The sequence below is a fragment of the Platichthys flesus genome, chromosome 23 (assembly GCF_949316205.1).
Source record: "Platichthys flesus chromosome 23, fPlaFle2.1, whole genome shotgun sequence".
NCBI classification, from domain to species: Eukaryota; Metazoa; Chordata; class Actinopteri; order Pleuronectiformes; family Pleuronectidae; genus Platichthys; species Platichthys flesus.
Genome location: NC_084967.1, coordinates 13,578,328 through 13,603,932, shown reverse-complemented (window position 1 = coordinate 13,603,932; position 25,605 = coordinate 13,578,328). Strand labels below are relative to the sequence as shown.

The following is a 25,605-nucleotide window of genomic DNA, read 5'->3' as shown; positions in this document are numbered from 1 at the left end:
AATACATCATTTGCTAATGTTTGAGAAACATTCGCTATAACTGCACTGCCTTCAAGTTATTTACTTCATTCTATTTGTTCTTGAGTGATTACGATTTAAAGATTTGCATCTGCGTTTGCTGCTGATGAGATTAAACAGATATTTGTCCCAAAACAGCTGTGGTTCAGGAAATAGATCTCTTTATTTGACCGTCTATCAGATGGTAAAAATACCGCACAGCAATTTATAACAATCTAGTAAAGTAAAGTTGTCTTTGCGTTAGTCAAAAATATTTGGTTAAAGTTAAAGAGAAATCCAGTAGGAATGGTCGCTTCCGTGCAGATGTTGTTGTGTCGCGTCGAAAGTTGAATTAAGTTCAACTTACCAACGCTCTGGTTTGGCACAGTGCCACTGCGATGGCACCGTGCCCGCGGCAGAGAGGTGAATTCAGGTAATATAAACCGGCTGTTGTATTGTTGCTTTTTCCATTTGCCGCAAAAGGAAAAAACTGAAATATTACTTGAGCCTTTAAGTAAAAATCACAAAGCAATTTTAAAACCAAAGTGTGTTTAAGTAAAAAAGCTGGCACAGGAGCGAGTGGTGGGGGACAGTGATGCTGCAGATCTCCACTTTCAATTACCGAGAGGAGGAGCGTACCCCCTCTCTATAAAAGGCCTGAGCGCCTGTCCCCCCTGCATGTGTCCCTCGTCCTCTCTCCTCCCACACTGAGACTTCCAAGCCGTATCCCTGTGCCCTTCTCATCTCCCATCACTGTGGTCTGAAGGGTCCCGGAGGTTTTTGTCTGCCACCATCTCATCATCATCATCCTCCTCTTCTTCTCTCCTCCACGGAGACTCACCTCACTGAAGGTTTCCACCCACCTGCACCTTTTTTTGACTCCTCAACGCTTTTCCTGGGACACGGCTCAAGATGCCAGAGCCCACAAAGAAAGGTAGGAGTGTGGAGAGGGAGGAGGGAGTCAGCGTGATGCTCTATCATGTTTTATCTGATTGCACGACTCCTTCAGTGAGTTGAAGCGATTTCTGTTTCTCATTGTCCTTAATTGAGAGGAGCAGGCAGTTGATGTTAGCGGCAGGGAGCTCCATCGCTCATAGGAATCCTCAGAGTGACTTTGACAGGGGTGTTGTATTACTGATGCCTGCAGGAGAAGATTTGAGGTTTATGAACAGATTCTATTGCTCCTGGGGGGGGGGGGTCGGGCACATCGGATGGTCCTGGGTGATGCCGCTGCAGAAAAGACGCAACGGTGAAGCTCAGCGGAGGAATGTTGTCGAGGGCCGAGCCAGACGCGAACCCATGATGGATGATGCAATTGGGATGAACTGAGCGAGGGTTGGGCCTCAGGAGGATAAGTCTTAGCTTGACTGTGTTTGTCTCTCTGATGACTGGAGGGAAAGAAGAGTTCAGACCCCCTCCGACTTGCCCTCCACGCACAACTCAGGTCCAAATTTAACCACACACATCATCTGAACCCGTGTCCGTCCTCCACACCCTAACGCCATTCATCTGCACCATCGTGTCCATCAACATTCCCCTTTAATCTGCTCTTGTCTGTCATTACGATATGGTGTTACTCCCACCCTCCCCGCTAGCCGTGCTCTTTGAGGGGGGGGGGTCTGCCCGATGAGCCAGACATGCCCATGTAGAGGAAACTGAACATTTTGTTTGGGTCTTGGAAGCCTTCCTGATGAGAGCTGATACAAGTTTTTAATAAACCTGTCATCCTTACACGGACCTCTGACCTCCTCACATGTCAGGCCTGATATGTACAAACTGTAGATGCTAACGAGGTTCGTCTTAGATTGTCCTTCTTTCAAGGTGTCTTCCTTCCTACGTCTCCAAATAGCTTTTGTGGAGTTATTTCTTCGCCCTAACAAAAGTTAAAGCTCCACAGGCCAGTAGGGAATATTTGTGATTTGAAATATCGGGTTATTTAAATAAATAAAAGCTTGACTGAGTGGACTCTCGCCTCCCTTTTGAGACGGGGTCTTTCATTGGCATTGATGCAGACTGGCTCCCAAAATCCAAATATTAGAGTCAGAAAACCAGTCTATCATCATGTAGCTCTGTTTGGTCGATAGTGTACAGTACAGATGCCCCCCCAGTGATCCCTGATCCCCTCAGAGACAAAGCAGGGGAGAAATAGAGGCAGCAGATTCCTGTCTACTGCACACACCCCCCGCAAATAGCCACAGAGCGGCAGATAAATGAGGGTAGAAAAGTATTGTTCTTTAAATGAGTCCGAACAGCTGAGGAGGAGGAAGCCAGCGCTGTTGTTTTAGACGCCCCGCTCTCCGGCCTTTAAAAAGTCCGAACCAGAGATGACGGACTGGCTGAGTTGTCCCCCCCCCCCCCCCCCCCCCCCGTGGATCTCTTGGGACTGGGATTCTTGTCCCTGGAATAGTTCAGAATGAGTGCGCTTTTAATCCCCATCCCTTGTTCCCTGCCATCTCCCTCCGCTGCCACCTAAACCCTCGTCCTCTCCTGTGCCACACGCCAAAACAGACACCTCCCTCCGTTAAGGATGGATCACTCAGTGACCCCGTCGCCCGGGGGCCCCCCAGGACTACCCCCGCTGCTGCTACGTTTTGGGTTTCAGTTGCGGTGAAGCCCGTTGTCTTCACGTCGTGAGATTTACTGTCACTATGGCCCTTCACTCTCCCCGGGTTTTGTTCTCCGGCATTGTTGCTTTGTGTTACTGAACACCTCCTCATAAATCAGACCTGTGGTAAAACCCAAGGGGAAAGGCCTGTCAGCAGCTAATTGCCGCCGCAGCGCAGCCCTCACCCTGCAAACAGGGTCATGCAAGTTCCCCCCCCGTTGTAAATCCCTTTCAACACAGAAATAAAAAAAATTAACAAGGAGTGAACAGAATGAGAGCATCCACATCATTAATTCAAGCACATCATTAATAAAGTAACGGTCTATATTAGGAGAAAAGAAGCTGCCGGGTGTTTGGCCCTTGCCGGAGCCGGTGTGAGCCCTTCTGTCTGCAAGCCAGCAGCGGCAACAGCTGAAAATACCTGCAGCCCTGTCAGCTGCACTTGGAGTCCTCAGAGGTAAAACAAAACCTTTCTCCACTCTCATTATCTCAGCGGTGTTGAGACAGGGAGCGAGCGAGGCTCATTCCCGGCCGCATGATGTGACCCTCCAGGATTGTGGCCCGGTGGCCAGTGACACATTGTTTGGAAGTGAGGTGGGAGAGCGGCTAATTTTGACAAAGGAATGCTGAGAGGGAATCACAAATGGAGGGATATCAGAAGCAATGGGGCAACAGGAGAAAGTGGATGGTAACAATGGTGCATAGTGGATTGACATACAAGGAGTTATAAATATTCATAGACTGGCCAAGCCTTATCCAAGGGGAGGAAGGAGTTTCCATTTGCAAAGGCGCTAAAAGAAGAGTCTCGGGTCTCGTTGCATAAAGAGATTAAAAAAATGTTTCATAGTCAGTCATCAAATACATAAAGAGAGAGAAAAACTGTGGTGGAGATTTGCTTTTATAGACGCTAACTCTAACTCTTCATGTTAACTTTTAACTATTTTGAGGAGATCCATGTCAGCTGCGGCACCGACACGTGCCGGGTCCAAGGATCTTTCCCTCAACTCTTGATCCCCACTACCAGGAATCCAAACTGAGCGAGGACAATAAATACATCTGCTTCTCCAGATGTTTTATGAGCTGCCTGAATCTCCCATGCGTCCTAGACAACCTCTGGTTGCTCCATGTGTCATTAACCCACTAATAACAAAAGAGGTTAACGTTTTAACCCACTTCATTGGATGCCAGGGGCTGTGTGGAAGCTTTGATCGGCTGAGGCCCCCCACCGGGTCCTGTTACACGGTTTTGATCGTCACATCTTTACATGTGTCTGTTGGTGCCCCCCCATCATTAGCTTCATAGGTCTAGACGAGGCAGAAGGCTAACCCGTGGTGCGTCATGGGGCCTCTGTCATAATCAGTTCAGACTACGTGGTGTCTACGCTTTAGGAGCCAATCTAACAAAACAAAAAGACAATGAGATGTAATGAATGTAGATCGATAAAGTGACTGTTTCCGGAGTCATATGACAAGAGATCTTGATTTCCTGCTTGACACTGATGTTTTTTCTTTCTATAGATGAGATGACCAACGGCCAGCCAGAAGGTGAGTGGTCCCCCCCCCCCATTTCACCTCACAGCCAAGCAGATTATAGCTGTGCACTGTTTGCAATTGAGCCGACATAAGAATCATAAATATTTTGCCTGTGAACACTGGGGGGACAAGTCGAGTCGTGCAGCTTCAGTAGAGAACACCCGACTCAAAGCGCGCTCCTCAAACCTCAACCCCTTATTTACACTAAGGTGCATAAGCACAAAACTAAACTAAACACGTCTTCACTTGCAACACAACAATCACAATTTGGTGTGAATGTGCAAACACAGGAGTGTAAATGTGGGGCCGACAGTCGCCGATGCGGATGTGCTGCTGCTGAGTGATCTGTGGCGACGGCCGAGCTGTCAGCATCTCTGACATTCCTCTCGCCAGCCAGCTGATCCCTCTCTGTTGATTCAGTTGACGCCCCCCCGCCCGCCTTCCAGTGTGAGCAAGGTGCTGGCATGCGACTGGCCTTTTGCCGGCGCTAGACTTTGACCTTGGAGCTGCAGCATCTTGAGGCACCAGCGTGGTCGGGGTGGAGGGGGAGCTCAGCTTTATAGGGTCCAACTAAAAATGTTTGCATAGGTCACACGTTATGGACCAAGACTAATCGCTGCCGTTTGCTGCGTAACGTAAATAAAACTTTATTACATTACCTTATCCGTGAACAGGATTTGCACCTGAGTCGCCTCAACAATAGTGTTTTGACTGATTGACCCCTAGTGGCCGTTAAAGTTACATATTGTACGTATTCTCTGAGTGTGTATCTGCCCAACACTGCTCATAACACATAATGGATTAATTAGTAGTTTTATATGTTTAGAATATAAAGTATGTATGCACAATACTTCCTGACAAAGCATCAACAGTCACAACACAGAAGGCTGTGAGTCTTGATTGTCTATAAAAACCTAATATGTATAGTTGATGAAAGAATATCATGGATCTATATCTATATTTCCTGTGTGGGTCATGTGAACATATCGAAAGAAGTACTGTGAGAAAGTGTGAATGGCGACATGCGGTCAGGTGGGTGGATGAATGCGTTACTCCACGTTTGTGTGTTTCTAGGTCTGTGTGTGTGTGTTGGTGTGTGTGTTTGTGTGTGTGTCTGAGACTTGAGAGAAGCAGATGCTGAAGCTTTGTGCTCATTAAGGCAGCTGTTCCATCCACCATTATATTTGTCACACGCTCAGAAAGTGTTGCCCCAGAAAGTAACGGCGCTCCGATGCCGCTACCTGAGATTACCCTGGAGGTTTCTCCCCCGCCAGGTGGGTAACCCTGATGGACGCCAACCCCCCCCCCAACACACACCCCACCCCCCTTCACTCTGTGCACATCGCTCTCACATCACGTGTTTGTTTGGTGTGTGCCATCACTGTTTTCTGTTGTTACTCAATTCACTCTGAGAGGCCTGACACTGCACTTTTCTTGTGAAGGTATGATTGTTCGATATGTTCACGCAAAACGTTACTTAGGTTAGCTGTAAGTGAGGTCCCCCCCCCCCCCCCTCCCCACACACACACTCACTGTGCACATGTCCACACACCCGCACTGCTCTACATGCACTTTGCCTTGGGTCGTGGTGCTGTCACTAACCGGTGCTGTGGCTGCTGTTGTATTTGCACGACTTTGACAAACTCAGTCATGACACTGGAGGTATGAGAAGTTGGGTTTTACTGACTCTGTAGACAGAGAAAAGTTGAAACTAGTCAAAGATCTCTGATGAATCAATTAGTTATTGAAATGAAAGGAAATTAGTTTTAAACTATTTTGATAATAGATCATTAATTTCAGTCTGAAATACAAAGAATTCTCTCATTTCATTTGAATGTTGGATAAATAATAATTGGTTTTCTTGATAAAATTCAAAACTTGATTGAATTTGAATCTTTTAAATATAAGATTTCTTTGTCTTCTGTGATAAAAGATGAAATGTATTTAAATTTTGAAAAACTTATACATTTAAATAAAAGTATAAAGTATAAAACATTTTTGCTGTTTCAGTTTTAACAATTTTATTTTTCTTCTTGATAATACAGATATTTTATACATTCTGTGAGAGTCAGTGAATCCCTGCTTCTTTGATATCTTTACAGTATAGATATTAAATGACCAGATAAATGTCACAGCTCCAGACATCATGGTTTACCTCGATTACGCTTCAATCATTTCATAACAGTATTTTGGACGCTTAATTTGCTCATTTGTTCAATTTGATGAAATTACACCTCTGGAGGATTGGATCTGGTCATTAGATATCTATACCATTCGAGCAAGCATTGTCTCGCAAGGCCTTGTCTTGCCCATGCTTGTGCGCGATGCTTGCCGCTGCTCCAGCCCGGCGCTTTGTCTGCTGTACAGAGGCGGTAGCAGAGGGGCAAGAGCCAGTTGAGCCTACTGGGAAGATGCCAGAGCCCCTAGAGCCTGAGCCGTTACAGGCTGTGGAGGCTCAGGAGCAGAGTCCCCCTGAGAACAGCTCAAACCAACCGCCGCCTGGTGGGGTTGGGGTGACAGAGCAAGCAGAGGCCGCAAGCCCGTCTGTAAAGGAAGAGCCGAGCCCTTGCTCCCCCCCACAACTTGGTAAGTATTCCTCTTAAATACAAACCAGTCCGACGTCTCTCCTTGTTTAGGTGCATGTTTTAACCCCTCAGACAAATCATTACTGAAAGAAGCCCCCAACGACTCACTAGTTCGTTAACTTGCACAATTCATGGCTCAGCAGCTTCTTTTTATCTTGCATATCTAAAACGTGGCTTTTCCTGCAGCAGAAGGTGAATAGATGACCTTCACTTCCCTGCTAAGAATGCAATGGACTTCGCTCTCACTGACTGAAGCCATGCATTGAATTAAAATTTGCTTTTAAAAACGATGCTTCCGTCCCAACTTGGTTTTAACAGCATGTAAACTTCGAAGAAAGAAAAACAAATCAAATCAGATTAAAGACTAATAAAGACGAATAGATAAGGATTTATTGATGTAGTGTGGATTAAATCCTGAAAGGCCACAGGATTCTATTTGTGTGCAAGGTGAGTAAGCGATCTGAATTCATTCCTCTCTAATCCAGAACCCTGAATGTGAGAACAGAGCTGCAGAAACATGCTGACACTCTGTAGAAACGACATGACAGCTGGTATCTACTGATGCTTTGATCTTCATCGTGTGGAAGCAGAGAAACACAGCTTCTCTTTAGTTACACAAGGTTTTCTTCTTTGTTGCTTCTCCTTTTCATGATACAAGTTCATTGCGAGTGCGCTTTTGTCTGCAGCTCGAGCACATGAATATTTCCATGCACATTTTTCTCATCCCTCAGTCACAGAGTAGCTGTGTCTTCATGTGACACAAGCCAAATTGTGCAGTTGACATTCTGGTCCCCATTCCAGCTGTCCCAGAGCTGCATGTCACAACCATCCATTCAAATGCCTTGTCTCGCATGTGAGTCTTGTGTCTTGTTGGCCTGCCAATGATGGACTTGGAGCTTTTTGATAGGTGGGTCTATTTGTCTATGACGCCTCTATTGCAGATGACGATCATGAAGCCGCCACTACCCCGTCCCCGACCCCCCAAGCAGGTTGGTGACCATAACAAAACCCTGTACCTTCCCCATTTGTTCCTCATCACCTCACTCCTTGAGGACGGTTGCGATGGCCCACTCAGCAGAAGTTAAGCCCGACAGGAATAGGGTGGGGGGGTGATATTACGTAATTTAACAACATAAGCTTGTGTCAAACCTGTAAATATTCCGATGTATGTCGCATAGACATACATGTTGCAAACGTGTGATTTCTACATGCACAGTGCCACAGAAAAACTCATACAAGCACATCAACCTTTATTTATTGATCTTAAGTGAAGGTATAGATGTGACTATGATTATTTCACATGTATGTATTATAGATAAATACATGGACGTTTTGAGTTTGTGCTTGTTAATATAAGTGCACTTTACTGGTTCATATTTATGTTGAATCTTGTGTATTTGATTCTTTGTCCAAGAACACTTTGTTAGCAGTGGAATTTAAAACACAGCATGAATTCCATCGGTTATTAAAAATGGCAAAACTCCGGCCGTCAGAATTATAATTTAAATCTCACATCAGGGAACTTTGTTTGGATTTGATAAAAAGGATCATGCAAACAAAATGTCTTAAGTTGTTCTGGGGCCATATTCCTTTCTATGGTGATAGCCTTTGTAAAATACTCAAACATTTGGGAAAATTAGCTTGATATGAATTTTAATTCTAGCTACTGCCTTAAACTAGGTAGGTGACGCACACAGTATTGACCCAGCTTTAAAACAGAAGGCCTTTGTCATAATGAAAAGAAAATATGATAATACAATATTTAATAACTTACATATTGTAATTAAAGATAATGTGTACGTAAGACAAAGCTTTTGAGAAGGAGCTTCGATGGAGCTTCTTCTGCATTTAGCCTCTATGCTTTAACAGAATGTTCCATGTTCCCATGTAAATCGTGTTAAATCTGCTAGTAGAAAGTAAATCAACCAAAATGTCTGAGTATTCCAAATTGAATTGGTTATATTTTAAGTATTATATGTCGATGTCAGTATCTGGAACTGTCTCAAAGACCATCCTTGATGCTCCCCATTAAAAAGCTGAGTAAAGCATGTGGAGTCTTTTGTCCCGTAAAACCAGGATATATAATACAATTTATAAAATATATATTTCTCATGCGCGTAGTATCCAAATAAAGGGCCTAAATCTTGTCCCCTGATTAATTTCAATGATGACTCTGCTTTCTTCACAGAAGATGTCCATTCAGTCAAGAAACTCTCAGTTGATCTGCCTAGTAAGAATCCCTATATTAAAACCTTCCACTACTGTAGTAGCAACCAAACCAGTAGTTTATTTTAATTCAGACCCTGAAGCCTGTCTGAACAAAGGAAACATGTTGGACACATGTTTATTTCTAGATGTTTTGGTGTGTGTAGAATTAAGATTCTCAATAGACGGAAGATGTTCCAATTTTTCCCTTTTAACATATTAATATATACCCATTAATGGTCTGATGCAGTTTTTTGACCTTTTAATTTGAATTATTAGGGAGTTAAATCCCTCAGGTCAGTGTGTTGAAGTCTTTAATTGCTTGTTGGTTACTTCTCATCAGTGTGTGCCTGATCCAGTGGACTTTACAGTACTATTCTGCACAATATGCTGTAAACTTCTCTCTGTCTTTGTTCAGATGATAGCGTCCATGTGTCAGCCAAGGGGAGAAAAGACTCAGGTAATAAAGTAGAAGACGAATACGAGACTGTTAGAGTAAATAAGTTGATTTTAAAAAACACCACGAGAAGAATCTCAACTGATCGAAACATTTGGTCAAATCAAACCTTGCTCAGCAGCTTTCCGGGTTAATCGGTCTAAAGGTTATGAAATATGAAAAAGTCTGTTTTCCTGGAGTGTTATCTGTTCTCCTGGTCACATAAAGGGTATGATGGGGCTTTGGTGGGATTAAATGTCTTGGAGCATTTCACAGACAACATTATGTCAAAGGAAAACTTGCATCATAAGTGAAGACAACAGTGTGGGGATCTGGAAACAACCAGATTAGAGTGATTCATTCGCAGTCAGGCCTCCAGGACCACACAGAAGAGTGGAGCATCAGGAAAAGGGAGGAATTTACAATCGGGAGTTATCCGAATAAATACACTTGCTGAAAATGTCCCTAAGTCCTGTCCTGTGTAGGAAGCGATCCACCCTATCTGTGCTTCATATTGTCCGTGCCATGCTTTCCATGCTGCAATGAGCTTAAACTCCGCTGCTGTACGTGGTGTGTGTGTTGAAAGTGAGAAAATGTTTGTCTCTTTAGTCTCTTTCGGTTTCTCTCTGTAACTCGACTCTGGTAAGGGTTAAAACTTTCAGGTGATTGAAGGTGGCTGTGTGGAATACTCGCTGTAACACTCTTACACAATGGCAATGGAGATCTGTGTGGTTTGTCTCTCCTGACGGAGCAGTGTGGTCTCTGGGAGAAGGCCAGAACCCGGATGAGCTGGACAAACCCATTAACACCCCGCCGCTCTCCATCCTGCTGATAGAGAAACCTCAAGGTGGCACCATCCCAGTGGGTGAGTGACAACACGGGAATATGGGTTAAACAGGATAAATCCTCACACTGGTTCCATGGCCATCAGGTGGTGAACAGCCCAGTTATTACTTAAACAACTGATTGGTTATATTGTGCCTTGTGACCAAAGGAGCCGACATCAGCTTCGTGGCCAAGGTGGAGTGCAAAGATCTCCTCCGCAAACCCACCATCAAGTGGTTCAAAGGGAAGTGGATGGATCTGGCCAGCAAAACAGGGAAGCACCTGCAGCTGAAAGAGACCTTCGACCGACTCACCAAGGTACCCTACAGCAAGGCAGCGGCACACACACACAACCTGTAAGCAACACACTACATGCAAATGATTCCTACTGATCACCCTCCCTGACAGATCCACACATTTGAGATGCACATCATCAAGGCCAAAGAGAACTATGCCGGGAATTACAGGTGCGAGGTCACCTACAAGGACAAGTTTGACAGCTGTTCCTTTGACCTGGAAATTAAAGGTTTGTCCGAGCAATTACGTTCATTATATTTATATTTATAAACATTGGGAGAAACAGACTATAAATAAAGATAGACGACGCGTCTCCAGTTCCTCCCACGATACAAAAATGAAGCCAAAATATCTTCAGATGCGGGCGTTGCCAAAAACAAGAAATAATTTGATGCAAAGGCCTTTTTATTTTGGTCCCATCGACTAACATGAAGGGATCATGGTTTATGACCTATACTGTAGCCAGCCGCCAGGGGGCGATCAATATGTTTTGGCTTCACTTTTTGGAGCTGTCTATCTTTATATAAAGTCTACAGAGGAAAAATAGCACAAACGCTGACTAGCATGTGTGTTGTTACTGTCTTCCAGAAGCTGAGCAGGGCTCACAGAATATTGATATCCGATCAGCTTTCAAAAGAAGGTAACAAAAAGAATGTGATAAGACATATTCATATTCAGGAGAGGTCGACAGCAGCCATTTTTTGAATTCAGTATTCAAAAGTATTCTTAACTGTTTCGGAGGATCTGGTCTCTAACAAATGTTCTGTACTCATAATTACTCCTGAAACACCAAAGAAAAGAGAAACTGTGAACATTTCACCTTCAAGTAATATATTCGATATTACATGTAAGTGTGACAAGATGGTTGTAATCATGTCATTAACCATTTGTCCCGGTAAGTAAACTTCACGTGGAATTAAAGGCCAACACTTGGATTTGAATTCTCCTTTATAAAACAATGAAAGCAAACGCAAAGCATCCCAGCGTCATTGCATCACCACAATGTTGCCGCTCGCGAATGTTGTCTCAACATCGACTCAACATCGTGGGGATGAAACCTGGGACGACTCTCGACTTGTCTCACACAAACCCCCTCATTTCAAGCTTTTACCCCGAAAAGGCAAAAAAAAAGTTAAAAAGGGGCGGGTCTTGTGTGCGGACCAATCGTGTTAGCTCGGAGTTAACACGTTGACGTCGAGAGTCTTCTGCTTTGGGTTGCTCTTTTAGCATTGTTCTCTAGTGCCTGTAGCTGTTCCATCTCTGATTACCTCTTCATTAATCTCTCCTTGTTAACAACAGCAGTGAAGGACAAGAGGATGCAGGCGAGCTTGACTTTAGTGGTCTCCTTAAACATAGGTGAGAATCACATCCACACCCAGAGTCGGGTTTTTGTTTTTTTTACACCATTTTAAGCCCCTTTTTTTCCTGGATGTGCTTCTTCTCTGTTTTCTACAAGATGATATATCTGTAATTTGGTCTTGTATGAGGCCTCTTTTTGAGAAGCGAGTTCATGTAGACATACGACACATGAGGCTATAGCCGGGGTTTTCAAAATCTAACATTGTGAGCGCTCACTTTAATAACAGTGAGACAACTTCAACCCTGCCCCTTTACCTCCACACTGAAAACCCCAGTATTGATTGATTCCACGCTGGCAAATTCACTTGTTAAACCAGCAGATAGTCGAAAAGAGGCAAAAAAATATATATATGTTTACAAAACGTAAAGATACATAAATAAACCTTTACCAACAGACTCTGTTGGGTAGAGGAAGTAGAATATATATTCTGATGCAAACATAAAGGCAGGAAAACAATGAATATCTAAGAATATGTTTGCAACATGCAGGAAGTTAATATTAATTGATTTTGTCGACCATATTATCTTCTTTGACTTCGACTAAAGCCACATTTTTTGGCCCATCTATGTTGAATTGAATTCCATTTTCTAAACTTGTAATTAAGTATTATTTAAGACATCCCAGCTCCCCCCCCCCCATCCCTCCCATGCCCCTGTGGGCTACATGCCTAACAGTTTGAAAACCTCTGTGCTATACCAGAATCACTCTGGTGCCTCCAAACACCATCATGCTTATTTAAATATTTGAGCTGACACCCTGCAGCGTTTTATAGTTTGAGCTCAAACAGACCTATAGGCAGAGACACTGTTCACCGCAACATTCCACATTTATTTTGGGCTTGTCTCTTCTTCTCCCCCTACATATTCAGAAATCAAAGGTTAGTACAGAGAAAACCATAGGTATTAAAACGATTAGACCTTACTGCGGGTGAGTACTGTAATCCTGAGTCCCCAGCATGACATGTAGCTGTAGGAACTGGACGAGTAAGAGTGTTGGCCTACTGTAGAACGGTAACACTTCATTTGAACGCAGCATTCCTATCGGCTCCGACGGCAATCGGCGATGATGGAAATGGGCCTCGCAACCGCACACACTCTGAAGTGACCGCTTCATGTCGAACGGCACCTTCACGAGGCAGAGAGCGCCATTTTGGATCATTCACGATGTGCTCGTTGGCCGCAGAGAAATGAGGCTGGAGAATAGTGTTACCGCTACATTGTCATTTTATTTCAATTTAGAAATATAAGACAAAACCCCACCATGTTTATTTTGGCCTCCTTCTTAGTTGCCTGAAAATAAACGGATGAGAAAACACACGCAAAGCAAAAATGGAATAATCCTTGACGCTATTCACCTCCAATCTTTCAGACATTTGGGTAAATGTCTGTAAAAGAGCGGACTGACTGAATGTTCTTTATATAGACTAACGTATCGTATGCACTCATGTGCAGGGCTATATCTCCTCTAACCTCTCTGCTAACAGCTCCTATGGACACACACGTAATCTAACAGTGTCGGAGCCGCTCTGAAGTGATCAACCAAACCAACATTAAACAAAGGGATGGGCCAGTTTACTGGAGCGACAGGAAAAACAGCAGAGTCCTTGTTTAAGATCTATGTGGCAGGTTTCCCCCTGAGTCCCTGCATGCTGCAAATCAACGTCTTATTAGACGATTGAAATGTTTACAAGAACAAAATCCTCCATTTTACATTCGTCCACCAAGTTTTGTGGTAATATGTCTAACATACAAATAAATAAACATAGAAAGCCGACAAAAACAAACAGACAGGGGGGAAAACAATGGCTCCTTGGTGAAGATAATTGAATTTGGGTATTTATTTGAAATTTTTATGTAAACGAAGCATTTCTAAACGAGAGTCCTGTCCTTATCAGTGTAGAAAGATATTTTACATCCCTTTGTGTGACATGTCCTGAGGAATGCTGTCGGAGAAAAACAGTTTTAGTAAAGCTTAATGTCTTAGAGTAGGAATCCCTTACCTTTACCAGACCCTTCTTATATAGAAACTACCGAGTAGCTCCTCAGGACACGTTGCAAACACCAGCCGATGACTCGTTCCCTCACGCTGTTCCTCCGTACTCGGCTCCACTAGGGAGCCGAGACAGGACGACACCCCAGAGGTGGACGTGTGGGATATCCTGAAGAACGCCCGGCCCGACGAGTACGAGAAGATCGCCTTCATGTACGGCATCACAGATCTGAGGGGTCTGCTGAAGAGGATGAAGAAGATCCCGAAAGAGGAGAAGAAGAGCGAAGGTGATGCAGAGTGTAAAGGACTTGAAATGAAGGGGGTTTGAATGTGCTTTGTTTGGTGAACTTCATTTTTTGTCTTTTCAAAGCTTTTGCAAAAAAGCTGGAGCCGGCATACCAGGCGGACAAAGGTGGGAAGATCCGCCTGGTGGTCGACCTCGCCGACCCCACTGTTGATCTGAAGTGGTACAAGAACGGACAGGAGATCAGGCCCTCTCCCAAGTACGACCCCCTCGCCTCTGTGTCTCCTCTCTGTCTCCTCTCTGTCTTCTCCTTGTCAACACTACATGAACGAAGTGCATTTTTCCTACAGTGAAAATGTACTTTGTTTGTATTCGCTTACTTCTTCTCTGATATTCTGTGTTTTACATGTTGTGACAACTCAAAAGCACAATGGTTCACATGTTTGATTACACACGCTACAAACATCCCAACAGAAATACAACAGAAAGGATTTAACCTTAGTTCAGTCACACATTTATATAACTCTCACTGCACTGTGAACCATTGCCCGGTGAGCAAATAACATTACCTCGACTCTAATGTGGCTCTAATTAGCTTCCATGCAGTTTCACACACATAGGCAGTATCAAATAAGCGAGTGCAGAGCTACATTTGGGTGTGATGCAGTGTATGATGTCAACTGTTCACATTTACTGTTGTATATGTGATACTTTGTGCAGGAAAAAGGCGGTACCTCCTTCACAGGTCTTTAACCAAGTCTAGCTTTGGAACAGATTTAATACTGTAGAAGCTAAATAAAACAAATATTGATCAACAATAGATTCAAAATCCTTAAAAGGATTAAAGAATGAGGAATCTGGAAACTAGAATCAAAGATTTAGGACTCATCTTAGTGAGTTGCAACAAAAAAGTTCAAACTTATGATTGTCTTGTCAGAGTAAAATACTATTATATGAGTTTGATTTAAAAAATGCCCAAGCTTTAAGCTCCTAGAGTGAATATTATCATAAAAGCATTGGATCAAATTTACATTTTTAATGTGAAAGGGGTCGTTTTTACTGACACTCTTTCCGCATAAGGCTCATACCAGTTCAAGTAATAACCTAGGAGTCATTCTAAAGTGTTAAATAGATTAAGTTGTAAATTACATATATATTACAATTAACCAGACGTACATTGACTCAGATTTCTGTTCAAAGCCACTCGAGGTTAAAGCCATCTGGGATGTTATTGCTGTTTTCTGCTTCTGGTCTCCTGGGGCTCTTTCTCTCCTCGAGGCCTCACTGTCAATCGCTGTCTCTCTTCTGATCCTTATATCTGTTGTAACACTATTGCTGACAACATCCTCTATGCATCCAGGCATGATGTCTCTCTGTCCTTTGTCTATGTATCTGTGTGTGTCCGTCTGTCTGTAACATTATGGTGGTCCTTCCTGTCTGTGGCACCATTCTGGCTCCTCTGCCGACCTTTAGTCAAAGGAAGTAAGTCTATCAGTCCGCACGGTCAGTTTTGGTACAAACCTGCTTTAACTGTCTAGTCACATTTCTGGGTTTGCACCAAGTTTTAGATGCATGTTGACTGAATGATCACATATTATTGTAATGTGGTTTTAGGAATGTTTTTGTTTCCTGTAGTTCACAAGTTTTGTCTTCTTGAGTATTTTTTATATCTATTGGAACTGCTTTTTATTGGCTAATATATTCCTGAATTCCCATAGCAGCAGCTTCAACATCTGACCACTGTTGTAACTAATGGACTTACTGTTTAGGTATATTTTTGAGCATAAGGGAACACAGAGGATTATGGTCATCAACAACTGCAGCATGAACGACGACGCAGCCTATTCTGTGGCTGCAGGAGACGAGAAGTGCTCCACCGAGCTGTTTGTCAAAGGTATCTCCATTAAATGTTCACGTCTTCCTGCGCTTATATAAGAGTCTTCAATCTTTTTTATATCTGTCCATCCATCTGACTTCAGTCTCTTCTTCTGCCCTCGTCCCACAGAGTTGCCAGTTAAGATAGTTAAAGGTATTGAGAAGGTGAATACGACAGTGAATGAGAGGATCGAGCTGGAGTGTGAGGTGTCAGAGGAAGGTGCTCAGGTCAAATGGTAAGATTTAAATAGAATAAAAAACGTTTAAGGGGCATAATTACTTTAAATAAATGCTAGGTACAGTTTCGGGACTTTATATTTTCTCAAATGACATCCTCCTCCAGGATGAAGAACGGTGTTGAGGTTCCCACAGGAGTGCGTTCCAGATACCGAGTCAAGTCCGAGGGAACCAAACACTTCTTGGTGATCGACGACGCCTCCAGAGAGGACACTGGGACATACTCCATTATGGCCACTGGGGGCACATCTGAGGCTCGTGTACAAGTCGACTGTATGTAACGTCTTTTTTTATTTTTTATTTTAAACGTTCTGAATTGCTTGAATGCTTTCAGAGAATTCAGCGTTTGTTGTGTTGCTGTCCTTTAGTGAAACCACTGAAGATCTTCAAGGACCTGCAGGATATCACAGTGAAGCTGGGTCAACCATTCAACATGCACTGTGAGATCTTCCCTGGCAACGTCCCAGGCCGCTGGTACAGGAATGGACAGCTGATCCAGCCCAATGACCGCATCAACATCATCCACAAACATAAGTATGTCCTCTCTGTTGAACTTACTCAATCACAAGCAGCTTCAAATGGCTGATAAGTGACATTGATTTGGTTTTTCAGGGTCCACCAACTTGAAGTTGCGACTTGCTCTCTCCATGATGCAGGAGATTACACTTTTGTACCTGAGGGATATTCACAGAGCCTCTCTGCCAAAATTCACATCATTGGTACAAACACAATTCTTTCCTGAAATGGAGCTTTGAAAATCTTTCTATATATTATTTTATCTCTTAACAATCTGATTTTATGATGTGCAGACCCTCCCAGAGTGCACTTGGACAGCCTGAACTTACCGGAACAAACCATGACGATTGTGGCAGGGAACAAACTTCGCTTGGAGGTCCCCATCACTGGAGAACCAGCGCCCAGAGTGGTGTGGATGAAGGGAGAGCGGGTGAGTCTTCAACTCTTCTCAAAGATGAGACTGCTTTGAAATCTTCATTTTAAAGGTATAGCATTTCGTCTCTTCCGCCTCAGGTCATTCTGGAGTCAGGCAACCGTGTCCGAGCTGAAACGTACGGCGATCAGACCAGCCTTACAATCGACGTCACAGAGAGGGAGGACACAGGGAACTACAAGATCGTCCTGCAGAATGAGGCCGGCGAGGCCACGGCCAGCATCAAGATCAAGGTTGTAGGTGAGAAATCACAAGAAGTTTGAATCTATGAACACAGAGAGGGTTGTAATGTCTCTCTTGAACCCTGAATAAACGTGTGTGATGTCTGCAGACATTCCTGACCCTCCGGAGGCTCCCTTGGTTCCAGTGGTTGGGGGGGATTGGTGCTCTATGACATGGGAACCACCGAAATATGACGGGGCTTCGCCAATATTAGGTAAATGTTTAATGCATCCTTTTATTAACACAGTTTTAAATGCAAGTGTTGGTTTTAAATGCCTCTGATGGTCCTGTGAAGGCTACTTCATCGAGAGGAAGAAGAAACAGAGCTCCAGATGGATGAGACTGAACTTCGACCTGATCAAAGAACTATTATTCGAACCCAAGAAGATGATTGAAGGCGTGCCGTATGAAGTGCGGATCTTTGCGGTCAATGCCATCGGCGTGTCCAAGCCCAGCGAACCATCCAAAGCCTTCACTCCCCTCGGTGAGTAGCCCAATGTCTCCACTTAGCAGTCCTTTGAGCTGCTCGGCTTCACTTTATCTATCAACCCTCACCTAATAGTGGACACAATTTCAAACAGTGAGCCTTTGGTGGTGCATGTGCAATCTGCCCTTGGTACCCTGGCAACGCAGCTGTTCCTCCCTATACTCCACCATCCCAAGCATTCTGACTGTGACCTCCACGAGACACGCAGGAGCTTTAGGGGATATTAAATATGTCTTTATAATGGCTGCCAAATCATCTGTGGATTAGAGGTTTAGGCGATCGGGTCTGTCATGGGGTTCAATAGGAGTTAAGTATGATTCAGAATACAAGAATAGACGGCAGGAGCAGGGACTAATGAGATCTGCCAGGGAGATTGATACCACACCAGCCGCAGAGAGAGGCGCCTCGCTCATGTGACTCCTGACTCACCGAAATGGGTGTTTTCCGATCTTCTTCGTGCCAATTGTTGGGAATCAAACTGTGGCTGCTATGATCTCCCCTCAGCTGTGACCAGTGAGCCCACCATGCTGGTTGTGGACGATGTGACGGACACCTCAGTAACTGTAAAGTGGCGTCCTCCTGAGACCATCGGAGCTGCCGGTCTGGATGGATACTTGGTGGAGTACTGCATAGAAGGAAGTGAGTCAAGTAAAGAGATACTAAAGGGTCTAACAGAACCCCTGTGATCTGGGGTTCCATAGACACCTACCACACCTACGACAATGTTCTTTCACATGGAGCCAATCCCCAACATTGGGCAAGAGACAGGTTATGATGTGAACAGGTCACCTGAGTATTGCAGGGACAACACATAGAGACAAACAATCATCCACATTCACACCCACACTCAATTTCGACTCTCCAATGTTTTTGGACTGTTGGAAGAACCTTAAGTAAACTGAAGTAAATCAACGCAGACACAAGGAGAACAGGCAAACTCTGCATCTAAAGGTCATCAGGTTCAATCCCTGCACCTTCAAGTTTTTTGACATTTATTTTGTAGCCTTACACACGATATTATGTCATCAGCGTGTGAAGCAGAAACTGAAATTATTGACTGTTTCCCCTACAGCTGATGATTGGGTGACATCCAACACTGAGCTGACAGAGAAAACGAAGCATACCATCACTGGACTCACTCCAGGCACCAAAATCTTAATTCGAGTCAAAGCCATCAATGCTGCAGGTGCGAGCACTCCCCGGACCCTCCAGCACTCCGTCATGGTCAAAGAGGTCATTGGTGAGTTTATAATTTGTCGTGAGAGTCTGGAATTTGGATGAAGAGGTGAAAAGGAAATGTCTAACATCGTTTCACAGGAACTTACCTTCAAGCCTGTCTCCTCCTCAGAACCGCCCAAGATCCGGGTCCCCCGCCACTTGAAGCAAACGTACACTCGTAGAGTCGGGGAAGCGGTCAACCTCGTGGTGCCATTTATGGTAAATCTCTTCCCGCTCCAGTTATCCTCTCTCTTCATCGCTGGAGGAGAAAACTGAACTCATGCTGTTCTGTGTGATGTCTGCAGGGCAAACCCAGGCCAAAGGTCCTGTGGTTGAAGGACGGGAAGCCCATAGAGCCTTCCCACGTCAACATCCGCAACACAGAGTGCGACAGCATCATCTTCATCCGTAAGGCAGAGCGCAGCCACTCTGGGAAGTACGAGATGGCAGTGCAGGTTGATAACCACGTGGACACAGCCATTATTGACATACAAATCATAGGTGAGCAAATGTATCATGCTTGTAAACATAATCCAGATCATAATTTAATTATGTTATTTTTCAAGAAACAAATCATGAACTCATTGTCCATTCTGTGACTTTTAGACCTTCCTGGACCTCCTCAGTCCATCACAATTGAAGATGTATGGGGAGGGAATGTGGCTCTGGTGTGGACTCCCCCAAAAGACAATGGCAATGCCCCAATCATTGGCTACACTATTCAAAAAGCAGACAAGAAGACAATGGTAGAAGATAGATTCATACGATAATAAAGATGCATGAGAAACATCCCACATATTCAGCACTCCTGCAGTGTTTACCCCTGCTTCTCCTCTCTGCTTTTCAGGAGTGGTTCACGTGCATCGAGCACTACCATCGCAGCTGCATCACCATCACAGAGCTGGTGGTCGGGAACGAGTACTTCTTCAGGATCTACTCAGAGAATATGTGTGGCCTGAGCGAGACCGCCACCCAAACCAAAAAGAGCGCCCTCATCATGAAAGAAGGTACAATTGACTGAGATATCAGGGGGTGGAATCGTGCGGGTTTGTGTGTATGAAGGAGAGATTTTAATTGGTTTGAATGTCTCTGGGGTTTGACAATAACATGTGAGGAAATTGTTGTGATCAAATGCGATCAGGAAAACGTCCGGAACATTCAGGAGGTGGCGTCTGGATTGAGCAGGAAGGAGGCTGCACATGACGTAGACAATTTGTGATACGTAGCTTCACGTCCATCACATATTAGATAAATCAAGACGCCCAATTGCTCACTGAATGTTCAGAACATTTTCCTGTTGTATTCTGGGTTCACTCTGACATTTTCTGGATATGCAGGAAACTGGTAAGAAAGGTTTCCAAAAATGTCTGGCGTAGCCGACATTTGCGTTCTCACATCCAGCCCCTATGGAAAAATGTCTGGAGTCTAGTGCATGTCTGAAGTAGCTTTAGATTACATTTTAAGTTTGTATTTCTGACTTTAAAAACTACTAATTTTCGATGAGGGAAAATGCTTCCAAAGTGAAAACTCTTGGAACAAACCACACTGGTATTGTATATTGAAAATATTACTCAAGCAATTGTCTGTTATCTGAGAGGTACTGTCAGTGATCCACCCTCAAATACAACCGGGGGTGGGGCTATGACTGACAGGCCCTTAAACGCTGGTGTCTCAGTCGCTGATAAATAAAGAAACATTGTCTTTCCCTCATTACATAGGGATTTCCCCACATGATACCGCTCAGTATCATGCACAACCCCATTCCTTTACCCTTACCCCCACAGGCTTGCAGGTGAAGACGCCCGAGTACAACGACCACGACTTCAAGGAGGCGCCAAAGTTCACGCAGCCGCTGATCCACACTTCTGCCGTCGCGGGCTACAATGCTACTCTGAACTGTAGTGTCCGAGCCAACCCAAGGGTAGGTGGGAGAACTGCAGGTAGATATGGTGCATGTGTAGAACAAACTCAGGTAAGTGTATGTTGCAGTAGAACAGCTTTTCTACATATAGACTCGAGAAATATAATTTAAGGGCAATATATTCTACCATTAAAGCCACAGTATTAATATGCCTTATCCAATCTGTCTGCTGGAATAACATCCTCCGTTTCCGCCTGCAGCCCAAAGTCGTCTGGATGAAGAATAAGATCATGATTGTCGACGATCCGCGCTACCGCATGTTTAGCAACCAGGGAGTATGTACCCTGGAGATCAGAAAGCCCAGCCCCTATGACGGTGGCCTGTACACCTGCAAGGCCGTCAACGACCTGGGAGAGGCCCAAGTGGAGTGCAAGCTGGAGGTCAAAGGTCAGTGTGGAGCGCTGTGTGCCTCACTGGGAACCAGTCTGTATCAGAGTCTGGTTTCCCAACGTTTTCTTGTTGTATTTCATTTCCGCGGCTTATTAGTCATGTCTTTGCATCTTAGAGGAAAACTACTGAACCATTTACTGTCATGAGTCTGTAAAGAATGTTAAATATCAAAGACAACTTTGGGAAACCAAGTCCATCGGGGTCCCCCGGTGTTCGAGCTGTGTGTTACAGTCTACCAAGCGGCTGACCATATGGTCGATGGATGTGTAAGTATCTGGATTGGGTTGCACCAGCTATTCGTAATTCAGTGAGTTCTTAGAGACAAGTTTCAAACTGGTGATTTGCGAAATCGGTTGAAGACATTTCTTACATAATAGATTTAACTAATGTGTAAATCTGTTGCAAGAACCTAACAACACATTAAAATTAGCTACCAATCATGAATAAATCATTTGTTTTATTTTAATGACTTTATTTGTTGTACATGTGACAGTGAGAAGCTCTCATAAGGTTTAAAACGAATAGACAATATCCGATGAAACCTAGCAAACCCACTTATTTGCTGTTTCTATTTAAGGTATATTGGGGTTTTTCTATGCGTGTTAAACAGCATTTTATCATGTGGGTCAGATTTATATATTTACAAAACAGTTCATTATAAATATTAAGTTAAAACTAATTTGGTGGTGCAAGTTGTTTTAAATGTAACGATAAGTAAATCTCTACCTGGTGAACACTTTTAAACGTGGGAAGGTCTGAGCTTATGAATATCTGGTGCAATGGGCAACTGGACCCCATATATTAAAATAGATGTAATAATAACATAATAATAATCCGTTCCACTTCTCCATCACCACGACATGGAGAGATTTATTCCCCTTGTGTTGTCACACACCTCTATCCAGCCCAGTTCATCCAGCCATCTCATCCCCACACACCATATCAATAAACAGGCCTTGTCTACGCTACTGCAGATATTTCTCTGAATGGATATCGTCCCCTGCAGTTCCGTCTATGTCCACACGGATTTCGTTAAACAGAATATCTCCGACAAGACGAGAACTCAAAAACAACTATAAGACGATAAGATCATTGAACCATCAAACACCAAGTCATATTTGGCTACGGCTGACGCCTGAGACTCCCGATAATGTTGTGCAGTGATGCTAAATTTAGCTTCAAACTTGTAATTTCACCTTGCCTTCCTATCCAAACTAACAAAAACTAACCAGGGTGCACAGTAAGCCGTGACATCATCAATTCCCAAACGGAGTTCTTGCAAATCGGCACTTTTGTAGGGCGTGTAAAAATCGCTTGCTTTAGTGACCTAAGTGTGGATGAGAGATTCAAAAGCAAAGGAAAAAGTTTGTTTTGCAAAAATATCTGCTTTAGCGTGGACATGACGAGAGCCTGTCACCAGTCACTCCTCAGTGGGCATAACTTACAGAGTAGTTTTAGTTAACTGTTCTCCACAGATTCCACACAGTTAACTCCTCATATAAAAGAGTTCAGTAATAACTCAACAGTATTCCCTGGTGCACACATATAACTCCATGTAAACATTGTGTTAACCCCTCTTCTCTTCTCTCTCCCCCAGTCCAAACTCAAGAATTGTGAATGTATGTTCACATAAGGTAAGCTTTCATATGGTTTTGGCATATGAAGCTTATGTTACTCATCATGCATCTTCTCAGCCGGCCCTTGTAACCTCGCTCGTCACAGTCACTGCGACTGGAGCAGCTTCTCTTCCCCAATAAACAGGAATCAGAGAAATAAAACTGGATCTGCATGACGGCTTTTGCTAAACGATGATTATCAGCTGGCTGACTTTAACCAACTGTTTTGAAAATGTACATTGAAATTATGTGGATTTAAAGTCAATCTCTCATGTTACTTGAGCCGCAGAAAAGGTGAGTAAAAAAAAGTTTTGCCAACTTCCTAACTACCGAGGGCAGCATCTGTTAAAGCTGGGACTGATGTTAATGCTATACAAATGTCTATATACATGTTTATAGACAGAGTATCATACTAACAGCAGGTATTTTCCATGTTGTGTTTGTAACTGCCGGACTACTGACGACAGCATTTTATCTGTTGCAGGCTTTGGCTTGTTGTTGATGACGAAAAACATTATTTAGCAATGCAACAATATTCACATGCATTCATTTGCAATAATATGTGTCTTTCCTTCTAGTTCTGTGAACCTGAGCAGATAAAGCTCTGTCCCAATTTCCCACTAGACACTAGTTATTGGAACGTTTATGTCAAGTCTAGAATCTGATGAGAAAACATAATTTTCCTCATAACGTTGATTGCTGCAGCTCCTCCTTTCAGCCTCTGCCTGAAACACTATGTTTTAACGCCAGTCTCTTTAAGGGCCCCCTACCAATACAACCCAGTCTGCTCTAATTGGCCAGTGGGCTACACTCTTTTGTGATTGGTCAACTGCTGACAGCACGTGAAGAAAAACGTCGGCCTCAGACTAGCTGCTGGGCAGGGATTATGCAAATATGGGGCAATGTGACGTTGAATAGATGAGGAAGTGTCGGGCTGACTTTTCTGTAGGGTAGATGAGTTCCTTCTCCGAGACATTTAGTGTATAGTGAGGACTTGGGACGTGTTAGAACTGTGGAACTACATCCATGAATCTTTCTGACCACCTGTCTTCTCTCTTTTCACTCCAGTGTTGTGAACGTCTGGCCTGATCTCTTTGCTTTGTCTGCTTTGCTTGGTTCGGCCTGTTGCTCCTCAGCTTTCTTCTTCTCTCTCTGTTTTTCCTTATTCACCTCCGCCTTCTCTACATCCCACCAATATTACAAGAGTTTTTTCCTGTCGTCCACCAGGGGGCTTCACCTTCTACGAACTCATGCAACGCGGCGTGCCCCTCAACCTGATTGACAAGTACCTGAGTGAGGTGAAGGTTGTCGAGCAGGAGAAGTAAAAAAACAAAAGCAAAAAAATGGACACAATTGCAATGAGACACTTTAGCTTTGCAGACTAGATTTGTCGCCTTTGAGTGATCCTCGTCTCTCACCTACGGAGGCTTGTGGCCCGAAAGCGGATGGAGGGACGGCAAGACGGATAAATGGGAGTGGAAGAGAGCGTGCTGGTCTGTGGTGTGGCATGCTTTTCACCACAGGGGGGGGAAAAGGCAGTCCACTTCTTTGTCCCCCTCTTGTGTTTGTAAGACTGTGTCGGCTCAGATGCATGTCAGCAGTGTTTTGGTTCTAGCTACATGTCGAGTGTAAAAAAACATATTGAAGCACATATAGCACATACAGTATTTACATATTCTTTGTTTTTTGACGAGTGTTTGTTGAAGATAGGAAAATGGGTATGTACACTGTAAAAAAAGGTTTTGTGTTCGTATGGTGTTGAACTTCTATGTGGAAAGAAACCGGGGAAAAAAACGACTTGAGTAATGTTGGATAATGAATGTGTTGACACTTCTGAAGATAATATGATGACTTAATTTCCCTTCGGGGATGAATAAAGTAATCTATCTATCTATCTATCTATCTATCTAATACACGCTGGTATTTGTTAATTTCACTTGGTTTAAGTCAATTATGTCCAATAGAAAAATGGAGAGGTTTAAAGACAGTCCATATTTTGCATGATACATTACGATGTTTGAATTCACATTGGACTTGAAGCTTGACTGAGGCTCAGACATGTGTGCATGCCTTTACCTTTGTAATTATGACCCACAATTACAATAAATAGTTCATTAAAACTCCTACTGTTGTGTGTTCTCTTTAAGTTTGGATCTACTTAATTTGTTCCTCATCTAACAAATATAAGTCAAAGAATTGATCGTGGCACAAAAGTCAGACCAAATCATTAATATGGCTTTTTATAACATCAAGAATTTGTCTCTGACCCCTTATTATTGCTTTTCAACTCTACTAGACTGACAATAATACAAAAACGTAATCCTGACCTTATATATAAGAGACACCTATTTCATAAATAGGATAACTTCATAATTGGATTTTGTTAATAAATTCTGTATGTAAGCAAATTTCTGTTAACTAAACTGGGTTGTTAAAATACTGTACAAATAAATACATTTAGTTAATATAGATATAGATTACTTTACATAGATGAATAATTTTGTAAACTAATGTACATACAACAATTGATTTGATAAATCCTGGACATTAATAAATCAACGTTATAAACTACATTACATAAAATTATGTTTTAATAATGATACATTTATGTTATA

At 43.4% G+C, this 25,605-nt stretch overlaps 1 protein-coding gene across 8 annotated transcripts; it reads left to right on the top strand.

The window, feature by feature from the left end:
* Nucleotides 1-688: 688 nt before the first annotated feature.
* Nucleotides 689-25,113, top strand: mybpc1 (myosin binding protein C1). 8 transcript variants are annotated; one of them, XM_062383242.1, is made up of 33 exons: nt 689-931; nt 4,120-4,146; nt 5,334-5,408; nt 6,502-6,720; nt 7,661-7,708; nt 8,908-8,949; nt 9,343-9,384; nt 10,115-10,225; nt 10,355-10,503; nt 10,594-10,711; nt 11,071-11,122; nt 11,782-11,838; nt 13,955-14,118; nt 14,202-14,334; nt 15,845-15,969; nt 16,081-16,186; nt 16,294-16,460; nt 16,556-16,721; nt 16,800-16,906; nt 16,997-17,133; nt 17,217-17,376; nt 17,468-17,572; nt 17,654-17,842; nt 18,350-18,484; nt 18,918-19,085; nt 19,194-19,282; nt 19,369-19,564; nt 19,670-19,809; nt 19,911-20,070; nt 20,848-20,984; nt 21,185-21,371; nt 22,972-23,008; nt 24,218-25,113. In XM_062383242.1, exons 1-32 carry the CDS (start codon nt 910-912, stop codon nt 22,989-22,991), a joined length of 3,753 nt encoding a protein of 1,250 aa, XP_062239226.1. In that variant the 5' UTR covers nt 689-909; the 3' UTR covers nt 22,992-23,008; nt 24,218-25,113. The 8 variants fall into 8 exon arrangements, with proteins under 8 accessions (XP_062239226.1, XP_062239224.1, XP_062239223.1 ...); XM_062383240.1 differs by lacking the exon at nt 22,972-23,008 and having other exon boundaries at nt 8,911-8,949; XM_062383239.1 differs by lacking the exon at nt 22,972-23,008.
* Nucleotides 25,114-25,605: the final 492 nt, after the last annotated feature.